Below are 10421 nucleotides of genomic sequence, written 5' to 3'. Positions count from 1 at the left end.
GCTCACAACACCGCATATCAATGATTTTACCAGTCGCTTGTTGTAGTGGCCGCATTGGGTGTATCAGGAGTACATCTCATGAACTTCGAGTCATTGAGGATAACTCATTCAACCCATCAAGTAAATCAAATCGAAGATGAGCTAAAGGGTTTAAAAGCATATCCATAGCATTATATCGGATGGATGAAGTGATAGGGTATGTAGTTTTTTCATTACACTTTCTTGTGAATCTTGATTGTGTATAAACACTTATCTTAAGAAAGCTATGATTTTTAATTGTGATCATTTCAACGTTATAAAATATAGAAAAGATTGTATATGATTAATATTTTTGTCTCTGCATGTGCCACCACTACATTATTGTGTGTGATTGATCCTAGCTTAAGCATAAGAGGAGAGTGGATTTATAGCCATATAAAGCAAGCCATTGAATAAGCAAGGCCACAAAAAGAAAGCCATTGAAGAGGCAAGGCCACAAACTTTGTGGTTCAAGTAATCACAGACAATGGCTCAAGTTGTGCAAAGATGGGTGAGTTTGTAGAGCGCAATTATCCCACCATTTTTTGGATGCCAGGCACCTCTCATTTATAAGTGCAAGGAGAATCTTGTGAGACCCTCTCCCACCCGATTTGACTACTTTTTTCTTGTTCTTCAATGGTATGCTCTTTTTAAGTTTGATTCTAATATGTTCATAATGCATTTTTCCATCCTTTAAATTCTAACATGCCATGTAACTATATTCCAAGATGTCCCAAACCAAGGATGCATTGAGAAGGCTAGTGTGTAGTGAAGAGTGGTTGAGTTGGAAGGGTAGCCATACCGAGAAGAGGGAAGGCCTATCTCATAATACATCTTGGACTCCCAATTTTGGAATGAAGCTAATGCCTTGCAAAAGGAAATTTCACCTTTGTACTTCATTTTTCACCTCTTCGACAATTAGAGAAGTACCATGAGTCTCCTCTACCACTATACACTCAAGCTTAAAGCGAGCATGCTAAATCCAAGGTTTTGGAACCTTGAAGAAGGTAATCTAAAATGAGCTTTTATGTGTGTTTTATGGAAGCTTTTCAATTGTTGAAAAGTGCAACTTGTGAATACCATTCAATTCTTTTGCTTCTAGAATACAAGACTTCACACGCATTTGGGGATACAAGATGGGACTGGTTTATCAAGCCCATACATGTATTTTAGTGCTACACCCTATGCACAAGGGTGCTTTCACCCTCTTCGTTAAAACATTGAAGCTTAAAAATTTTAAAAACCCTCAATTTTTGTAGTATGTTCTCACAAGCAGCCCTCATATCCATTGAAAGGCATTCCAAAGCTTGGGAATTGAAGATTAACGAGCAATGGCGGTAATTTTAAAACTAATTGCCAAAAGAAGAATCAATATATGGAAATTTCTGTGAGAACCATTTGAATTTTTTGAAGTTTCATTTAGTTGATTAAAAAATGGTAAATTGTTTGTAAAAGCAAATTTTTTTAGTTTATTTCAAAATTATTGAATTGGCGAGAATACAACCTTTGTTTGGGAATAACCTATGTTTGGGATTAATTGGAAGCCCATCAGAAGCTGACAAGGACAACTTCTCAACACTAGCTCTCTATGCACCTGAACTTTCAATCTACCTACTGCCAATTTCAACCTCAACTATAGAACGGTTCATGTGTTGGTTGAACATCGGATTGCTATTCCACAATTAAGTATTTTGTTCATTGTCACCAAACTCCCACTGCCTTTGGCACCAAACAATGCCACAACACTCCTATCTACACCATTGGAGTTGCTCTTTTCATCAGAGATTGGTAAAATTGGGGGTGCTCAGCTATGTGGCACCATGTACGTCACTACCATTATTAGATGATATCATGCCGGTATAAGGTAGTATTCCACCATTAGATGGTACCATTGCACTATTAGATTGTTCAATTCTAGCATTAAATGATATCATGCCAATATGAAAGGATATCATAGCAAGTACAATATACTAGAATTCCACTCTGATATCATTTTGGTATTAGATGGTACCATATTGGTATTAAATGATAGCACACCAATATGAAATGATATCATACCAGAGTTAGAGTATATCTTAATGGTATGAAAGGATATCACACCGGTATGAAAAGATATCATATCGATATGAAAAGATATCACATCGATATGAAAAGATATTATATGGAGACTAAATGATATCACTTCGGTATTAGATGGTACCATATTTGTATGAAATGATATCATATCATTATAAATGGATATCATAGTGGATACTAAAAGCATCAGTATCATATCTTTAACACACCAAAGTTTATCACAATCATCTCACAAGATGAAAGTAGTCCACTTAAATTGTACTATGTTTTGTCCTTTGCTTAGACCTTGTCACCCACCTGCTTTCACTCGGAATTGCTTTGCCTTTGTTATTAGCATCGGCCCCACATGGGTTTGAGACAAGTATTTTTTTTTAAGTTTGTCATGTTCATCAACTTGACTCTAAAATTCAAATCACAAGCATAAATGAGTAAAAATAGCTACCTAGGTACTATGTACCACCTTGACTCTAAAAATGTCACATGTATTTGGGCATGCTATAGACATAGTTACATGTGCCTTTTGTGAGGTGAGTTGTGCTTGGGAAACTTTTTCTTGGAGTCTTTCAAGCAAACCTCCTAGAGAAAAGTCTCCATGTAAGTGGGTAAGGATGGCATCAAGGGCTACCTTTTCCTGGTACACAGATCTGTTGTTATTGTATGTGTTGTGCTATTGGCCTTTAAACACTCTACAAATCAATTTTGATATACTTTTGATTCTTCAACAACGAGCAATTCCCCAAGGTTAAGCAGGATTGCTTCACTGCTAAAAATAGTTGTGGCTCTATCACTACTCCTCTATAGTGCCAAATGGGAGAAACAGTTGTGGTTCTTTGAGATGGTAGATCGGGCTGTAACTTCTATTGCTCTATCTTACAGTCCAAGTGAACTGCATTGGTCACATTTTTCACAATTCATGTTGCAAACTCTACCTAGTTACAAGACCTGTTACCGTGGAATATACATGCCCATGTGCAAACTTCACTTCTATCAAGTGTTAGGGTAATTGCCAATGGTCGGCCGGACAGCCCATTAATCCGTTCACTAGCCCTTATTCATTTTATCCTAATAGTATAAGGAGCATATATAACTTTGAGCTCCACCCAATCTCTGTGTCTTGTCTCCTTCTTCTCCACATCAGACTCCTTGCTCGTGCACAATCTTAAAGTGGCTTGGGGGGGATACAATCAATATCCCTTTTGTGCGTACATGAGGTCCAAGGCAAGCTAAGGCTCTAGAACATAGCTCATATCAAGAAATAATTTCTACATTTTTTTCTTTTGGAGCTCTGTACTCAATACATTGTGGACTAGAGCAAATATTGGAGCTTGTATGAGCCTTGGAGTGTGTGAAAATAAGCAAGTAGCATTGAAAATCTTCAACACAAGCAATACAAGAGCACTGAGGCAAAGAAAGTGTTAAAAATTAAAACATTAGTTACTACAAAGAAGCTTTGTCATTAAAGCCTTTGGTGCAAGCAAGGAAGTATTAAAGCCTTTGGTGCAAGCAAGTTCAAGATAATATTATGCAAAACACTGAGCAAGCATGAAGGATACTCTGTTAGTAGCATTGTCTCGCCCTTATGAATCACCTCCCCACCTTCTTTGTCTCACACTCCCCCCCCACACACACACACTCCCAACAGCAAGCAGAAGGTATTGCACAACAAAGAGGGCAACACTTGGCAACGGTATTTTGGTCTTGAACACACACGAACAAAAGCCATATGAATTGGCATGGAACGAGTTCTTGATAGCCTGGAGGTGCTCACAGAGGGCAGAGGTGGAGCTAGAGGTAGTCAAAGGATCGGACTCGGCCACATACAGATTTAGAGATATGATTTCAGCATCAACATGCAATAGGAGTACCAGTTCATAGGGAGGCTACACATCCAACTTCCATGAATAGGCACGCACGCACACACACACACAAGAATGCATGCACACAATATTGCCTACGTAGATTTAAGCTTCTATTTGCATTGTCATATATTTTTTTAGACATATGCTTTTGCCTCATGTATGCCATGAGTGGTTTATAAGACCGAGTCTCTGATTTTGTGCATAGCCATAGATTGGTTTATCGGATTGCTTCTATAACTACAATTGAATACATGTTCACAGCTATAGGGATTGGCTATAGGTTTATATTGGTAGTTTTATATATTTATTTTCCTTTTTTCAAGTCCTATTATTCTATCACCTTCTATGAACCACAATGGATGGCATATATCCTATTTTGACCTTGTAAATTGGAGTCAACATAAACTTAGGACACCATGTCACTTGGCTCTTGCACACAAACTATGCTTCCTTTTGCATCCAACTTTCATACAAGTGCTCAAACACACTAAACCAAACACTCTTCTCAAGTCAAAAAGTGCTAAATTTTCTCATATTAGCTTTATTGAAAAAAATCATGTTTTTTTCTCATAGAGGCTGATGTTCAATTTTTTGAATCTTTCACTTGATTTTGTGCACTAACACACTCTTGTGCATGCAATCTATGCCCTCAAATCACAACTTGCAATGATGTGCTTCCCTTCTTGGACATTCACCGCACTTTGGGTTCAAAACCAAAATGATGGCCTCTCACTCAAGTTGGATCCAAAATGATAAGAGTACTCTTCTGCTTACCCTACTACTATGACAAAGAAAAATAACATAAAAACAACATTAAAAACAACTCAAATCAACAACTTACTACACAAAACTCTAAAATTTACCTTTTCTTGTATTTTTTAGCCTAGTGCAAACTTTGCTGCTCTTATAACCAACGAAGGTACTCACCAAGATTCACCCTTACTCTCAACACCCTACTCTATCTCTTTATCATTCCTTATGGCAAGAAACTCACCTCAAAAATCACAAAGATCAAGGATATATCAATCTCTACTCCTAATCTACCCTAGCTAACTAGCCTAACTCAAGCAACTCTGTTGGTTTTGTATGTGTCCACACTACTCTAGGTACTTGTTTCGCGGTAATGATGCCAATGTCTGGGAGTTTATCACCTATCACATCTCCACTAAGAGACTGACCCAATACTATAATGTCAATCTTAGGAAGCAATGACTCGACTAGGACATGGAGGCATGCTAAGAGGTTGTCAATCTCATTACACTCCGTTAAAACTATTTGTGCGTGTCTACCGCACATAGAAGTTAGGGACTTGCCGAGAACCATGTGCGAGCCACGAATAGCTACAAGCACACAACCAAGCTAACCTAGCAAGCTCAAAGAGAGCAAGGGTGTGTCACTCACCGCTCTACGCTCACCGTCGTGAAGGATTCCTCACCGTGAAGAAGAGGGAGCTGCCACCGCCGCGCTCAACCGCTGATGCTACCACAATGCTCAATCGCACTCTCTCTCTCTCTAGAATACACACACACACACACACACACACACACACACACACACACACACACACACACACACACACACACACACACACACACACACACAGTCATGAACATACAATGGAGAAGGAGGTGGAGATAGGGCAAGAGCACTCTTCTTTAGCATGCACCCTTCAGAATGAGGGATTTAGGTCACAATTGCCCTTTTATATGGGTTTGGCCCATTCACACATGGACGTCCACAATGGCCGGTCAAAGAAAAAATACTGTCAAATGAGATATGTGGTGCGCCTCTCATCGACAATGACCCAAGCACCTATAGGACCGACAAGCCCGACACATTAAGTGTGCAAGCACAAGCAGCAATGGCATGATAGAGAGAACGTGAAATTATGAAAGTTACATTTGCCAAGTAGGTAGCATAAAATAAGCATCATGTAGTAAACCCGCATAAATTAATGAGCTAGAGTGTTGCTGTTATTAGGTTGTCTCATAGTCAATAGCTACATGAAGGTTAAAGTTTGATCCCAACCTACCTATCAAGTTTACAAAATCACGTATTAAGAGTGGTTACCTTATTGGTTTTTATTGGTATTCGAGGATTAGTAATCTATGAATTTTACGGATGTGAGTGATGAGTGTAATGCAATTCTCATGCATTCAAATGATTTTGGCAATTGAGTACAAGATTTTGGTTTACATTTAAAGTTTTAGGCGATGGGTTGACTTTGGCATTGTTAATTCGATTTCATTAATTAGAAAGAACCCATTCCAAGATTTGGCACACGATAGTCATCAGCCTATGTGGAGTGCGTTATTCATGCACATGAAGTGAAGTGATGAGCCCTTGAATTTGGTATTTACTTGAATTGTTTAGCATTAAGCTAGGCCCATTTTACCTTTTAGATGACTAGCCAACATCTATCGCTAAACACCCCTAAGGTTTCTACCATTAATAACAGATTTCATGCACAAGACTAGTTGGTCAAAGATCAAAAGTTAACCTAAAGTCATGCCATTTTCTTAAAGGCAAAACTAATAATGTTAAACTCTAAACAAATTAATTTCTGCAAGTTACTAAAAGATTCCCATTTTATACAATCTGTGTGGCAAAGTAGCAACATAATTTTACAGTCTATGATCATGCCATCCTAGCAACATATACACATAAAATAAATGGCAGTAAAAATAGAAAAGCAATCATGGAAGAATTACACATGTTCCTAGGATTATGGAGTAGCTCATGTCCTTGAAGAGGATGTCCTCATCCATGTGGATGGAGATCCATATAAGTTCTCTCAATGCTCCTACACAACAATATCAAGCAACAAGGCACTATACCTCAAGGAGGCATGTCAGTGTGAAAAGACCAAAAACTCAAGGAAAAATAAGCTAAAACAAAATTTAGACCCCTAACCTACCTATCTGTCACCACTTATGGAATCAAGGGAAGAGGATATTATATAGACTGGGTGGCATCCCTAAATCTAGGCCTCTATCCTCATCATCTAGATACACAAAATGGTTTTCAGTGAGATCAGAGTGTTCCTCAATCTCTATTATTGATTCTTCATTATCTTCTTGTGCACATATGTTAATCAAGAACCTCACTATGCGTGGATACTCATCTTGTGCAAAAGAATAGGCGTGTGCCATTGAAGAAACATTCACTATTGGGTAGGGATGACTAGTAGTCCATAGACGTATCAACCATTCTAACTCCTCAATTTTTTTTTCACACGCGAGTTTCTTTTCCAAATTCCATTCACAAGAAAGTACAGGGTAGCATATATGAAACACTTTAAAAAAATAAAAAGGGTACCTTTCATAAAAAAAAATAGAAGCACACACCTCTGGTGAACTAGCCATCTTTGGGTCAAACAACGCTTGCGTGATCCCCAAATTAGCCTCTCATTGGCATCTAAGATGTTGTTGCTGTTCTTGAGCCTCAGCTTGAGCTTATATATTTTTAAGCTCTGCTTGTTTCTTGGGTTCATTCTTTTGATGAATGGCTTGCAATTCTTCTTGGCTTAGGGATCATAGTACCTTTTGAATTTACTCCCATTAAGGAATCCCATGGTTTCAACTCCATCTAGAGTCTCCACACAAATGGCACCTTGTGGGGTAATTTCACACACTTGATAAGGTCCCTTATCATCGTATTTCAATTTCTTCTTTTTGTTACGTACACCATACATAAGAATTTTGTCTCTCACTTTTATATCTTTGTCTTTTAAATGGCGGTCAAACCATTTTTTCCTTCTATCTTTCTCCACTAGGGCATTGTACACAGCCAATTTCCTTTCTTTCTTTGGATGCTCAAGAATATACAACCACTCGACCAAAGTAATGCTGTTCTAGCCTTCTTGACTAGCCACGCAAAGACTAGGGATGACAAATTCCCAGGGCATCACTCCTTCTTGGCCATATACCATTTTAAATGGTGTACAATTTATGGCTACTTTATACGCAATTAGATAGGCCCATAAAACTGATATAAGCTTTAGGTCCCCATCAGAGCGATGTGCCTCAATGGTCTTGGTCAAAACAGAGATGAGAGTTTTGTTTGTACTCTTGGCTTGGCCATTTGCTTGGGGGTAATAAGGTGTAGACTTGTGGTGGGATATCATGAAGTTCATTGTGAGTTGTTTGATTACGTCATTTATGAAATGAGTGCCAATTTCACTTACAAGCTCAAAGGGACACCCAAAGCGTGTAATAATGTTCTCAAAAAGGAATTTAGTTATTGTCTTTGCGTCAGTCTTGTGTGTAGCCCTAGCTTCAGTCCACTTGGTTACATAAACCGTGGCCACCATAATGTATCATGATTGCGTGTTACGTGTAGCCAGACTAATTGGACCTGCAAAGTCTAAGCCCCACTTTTCAAATGTTGAGTTACTTTCATGGGATGCAAGGGCATCTTATCCTTCCAATGCAGTTTCTTGTACTATTGGCATTCATCACACTCTTGCACAAAAAGTGACACATGCTCAAAAAAAGTGGGCCACCAATAACCTGATTGCAACACCTTCCTAGCAGTCAATTCTCCTAAAAAATGGCCGCCAGCTATGCCCATTTGTGCTTCTTGCAGAATGTACAAGTATTCATCTTCACGGGCACAATGTATAAGTACGTCATCCTTCCCTCTCTTGTAGAGAGTTCCACCCATTAGGAAATATTTTTCACACTCTTTGATTAGCTTCCAAGCTAAATCTTTACAAAGCTCCTTAGGTGGAAAACCATCAACTGAAAAGTTAACAATTCTCTCACTCCATTCAGACATTGTTTCAACCATGAATAGGGAAGTATCGGGTAAATCATCATCAATTCCTTTAGTGGATTCCCCATTGATGCGAGACAAATGATCAGTCATGACATGTTTTTTTCCAGGTCTCACAACAACATTGAAGTCAAACTCAAGAAGAATTAATAATCAACGTGTAGTTCTTCCTGTGGAGCAGGGTTCATTTACCAAGTATAGTAGTGATAGCCGTTTTTCGGCTCTTTGTAATTACCACAGTGAGTTACCTCACCCTACCAAAATCACCCAAACACTGTGGCTATCCCTACCATTTCACTGTACATAGGCGTGCGTGAGTCACGGGACTTTTCCCATATCTTCTTAAAAAACCCTCAATTAGCTAGTCATTGGGCTAGTTGAGCCAAAAATATATATATATATATATATATATATATAATAAAATAAAATATAAGTATATTATGGCCCATGCGTATGTAAATATTTCTTTATATATAGGGCCTAGATAAAAGATTTTTTCATAATTATTTTGGTATTTATTTAAATATTTCTACCTAGGTGTGTGTTATTTATGCTCTGTACATTGCCTCACCATTACCACAATTTTTTCTTACCATTTTTCATACTCTTTATTCCATATAGAAATATTTTCATGTAAGCTTCTCTTATATTTGGTGTAACTCCACCCCAACAAAAATCCAAAAAACTAGTTTTATTTATGTGTATATTTTTTCACTATTTTGATTTTTCCCTTCCTACATCTATTTTGTTTTTTTCTAAAAAATTAGAACACCAAAAATATTTATCTTTTTATGGTAGCCTCATAATGAGAGAAATTTCTTTTGACCCCTTTATATTTTTTCCACTTATATTATTTATATTTGGCATGTACATATTTTTTAGACCCCTCAATATTTGATTTTCTTAGTTGTACTATTCACTTATATCCTAATCTCAACAATATCTTCAATTATAGACCTACCAAATAAGGTCAAGGGTAGGTGGCATGCATACATGCACTATGGAGGGCTCACTCTTGGAGGTATTCAAAAGAATCATCCAAAGAAGGACCCCACAAGGACCTTTGCAGTGGAAAAAAACGGTCGGTTTTGCTGAATTTTTAAAGTTCACTTGCTCTCCGAATATGAAAAGGTGATACAAACAAAAGTTGTAGCTCGTGGGTTGAACTTTTGCCTCAAATTTTTTCATATTTTTTTGAGCTACGAGTTGTGAGGTATGATTTTTTTAGTGGACCCCAGTTTTCCCATGCTATGCAGCCACACTTCTCTTCCACTTTATCATTTTCCTCTTTCACACACACTTCTCCACTCATCATCCCCATCTCTCTCACCACTCCTCTCTGCACACTACTCACCTTCTCCTCAACCTTGAAGAATAAGAGAAACCATGGTGAACTCATACCTCCCACACACAATTCCATTCCAAAATTGACCACCTAGTCTCATTTTTCCTCCTCCAAATTACCCATATCTATAAAAAAACCACAAAATTCAGCCTCTTCTCTTAAAAGACAGCATCATGGTGGTTGATTACTCAGCTTCAATTACCTTGTCTCTCAAGGAAGGTCAAGAGTGGAGAAAAAATGTACCGTCAAAGCTAGTGGACCGTCAACAAGCGTCAAAATTGGCCCTACTCAAGACACTTGGAGCATCAACCTTGTAAGAAATCCACCTTTTCTTACCTCTTAAGAGT

At 38.0% G+C, this 10421-nt stretch overlaps 1 protein-coding gene across 1 annotated transcript; it reads right to left on the bottom strand.

Moving 5' to 3' along the window:
- Positions 1 to 8396: 8396 nt before the first annotated feature.
- Positions 8397 to 8822, bottom strand: LOC147450237 (uncharacterized). Its single transcript, XM_086520440.1, has one exon. It carries the CDS (start codon positions 8820 to 8822, stop codon positions 8397 to 8399), a length of 426 nt encoding a protein of 141 aa, XP_086376566.1.
- Positions 8823 to 10421: the final 1599 nt, after the last annotated feature.

This window comes from Adiantum capillus-veneris, chromosome 9 (assembly GCF_014529385.1).
Source record: "Adiantum capillus-veneris isolate H3 chromosome 9, ASM1452938v2, whole genome shotgun sequence".
NCBI lineage: Eukaryota > Viridiplantae > Streptophyta > Polypodiopsida > Polypodiales > Pteridaceae > Adiantum > Adiantum capillus-veneris.
This window is presented reverse-complemented; position numbering and strand designations above follow the sequence as displayed.

Coding starts and splice junctions, on each gene's coding strand:
- LOC147450237 (XM_086520440.1), bottom strand. CDS start 8,822: ATGACTGATCATTTGTCTCGCATCAATGGGGAATCCACTAAAGGAATT.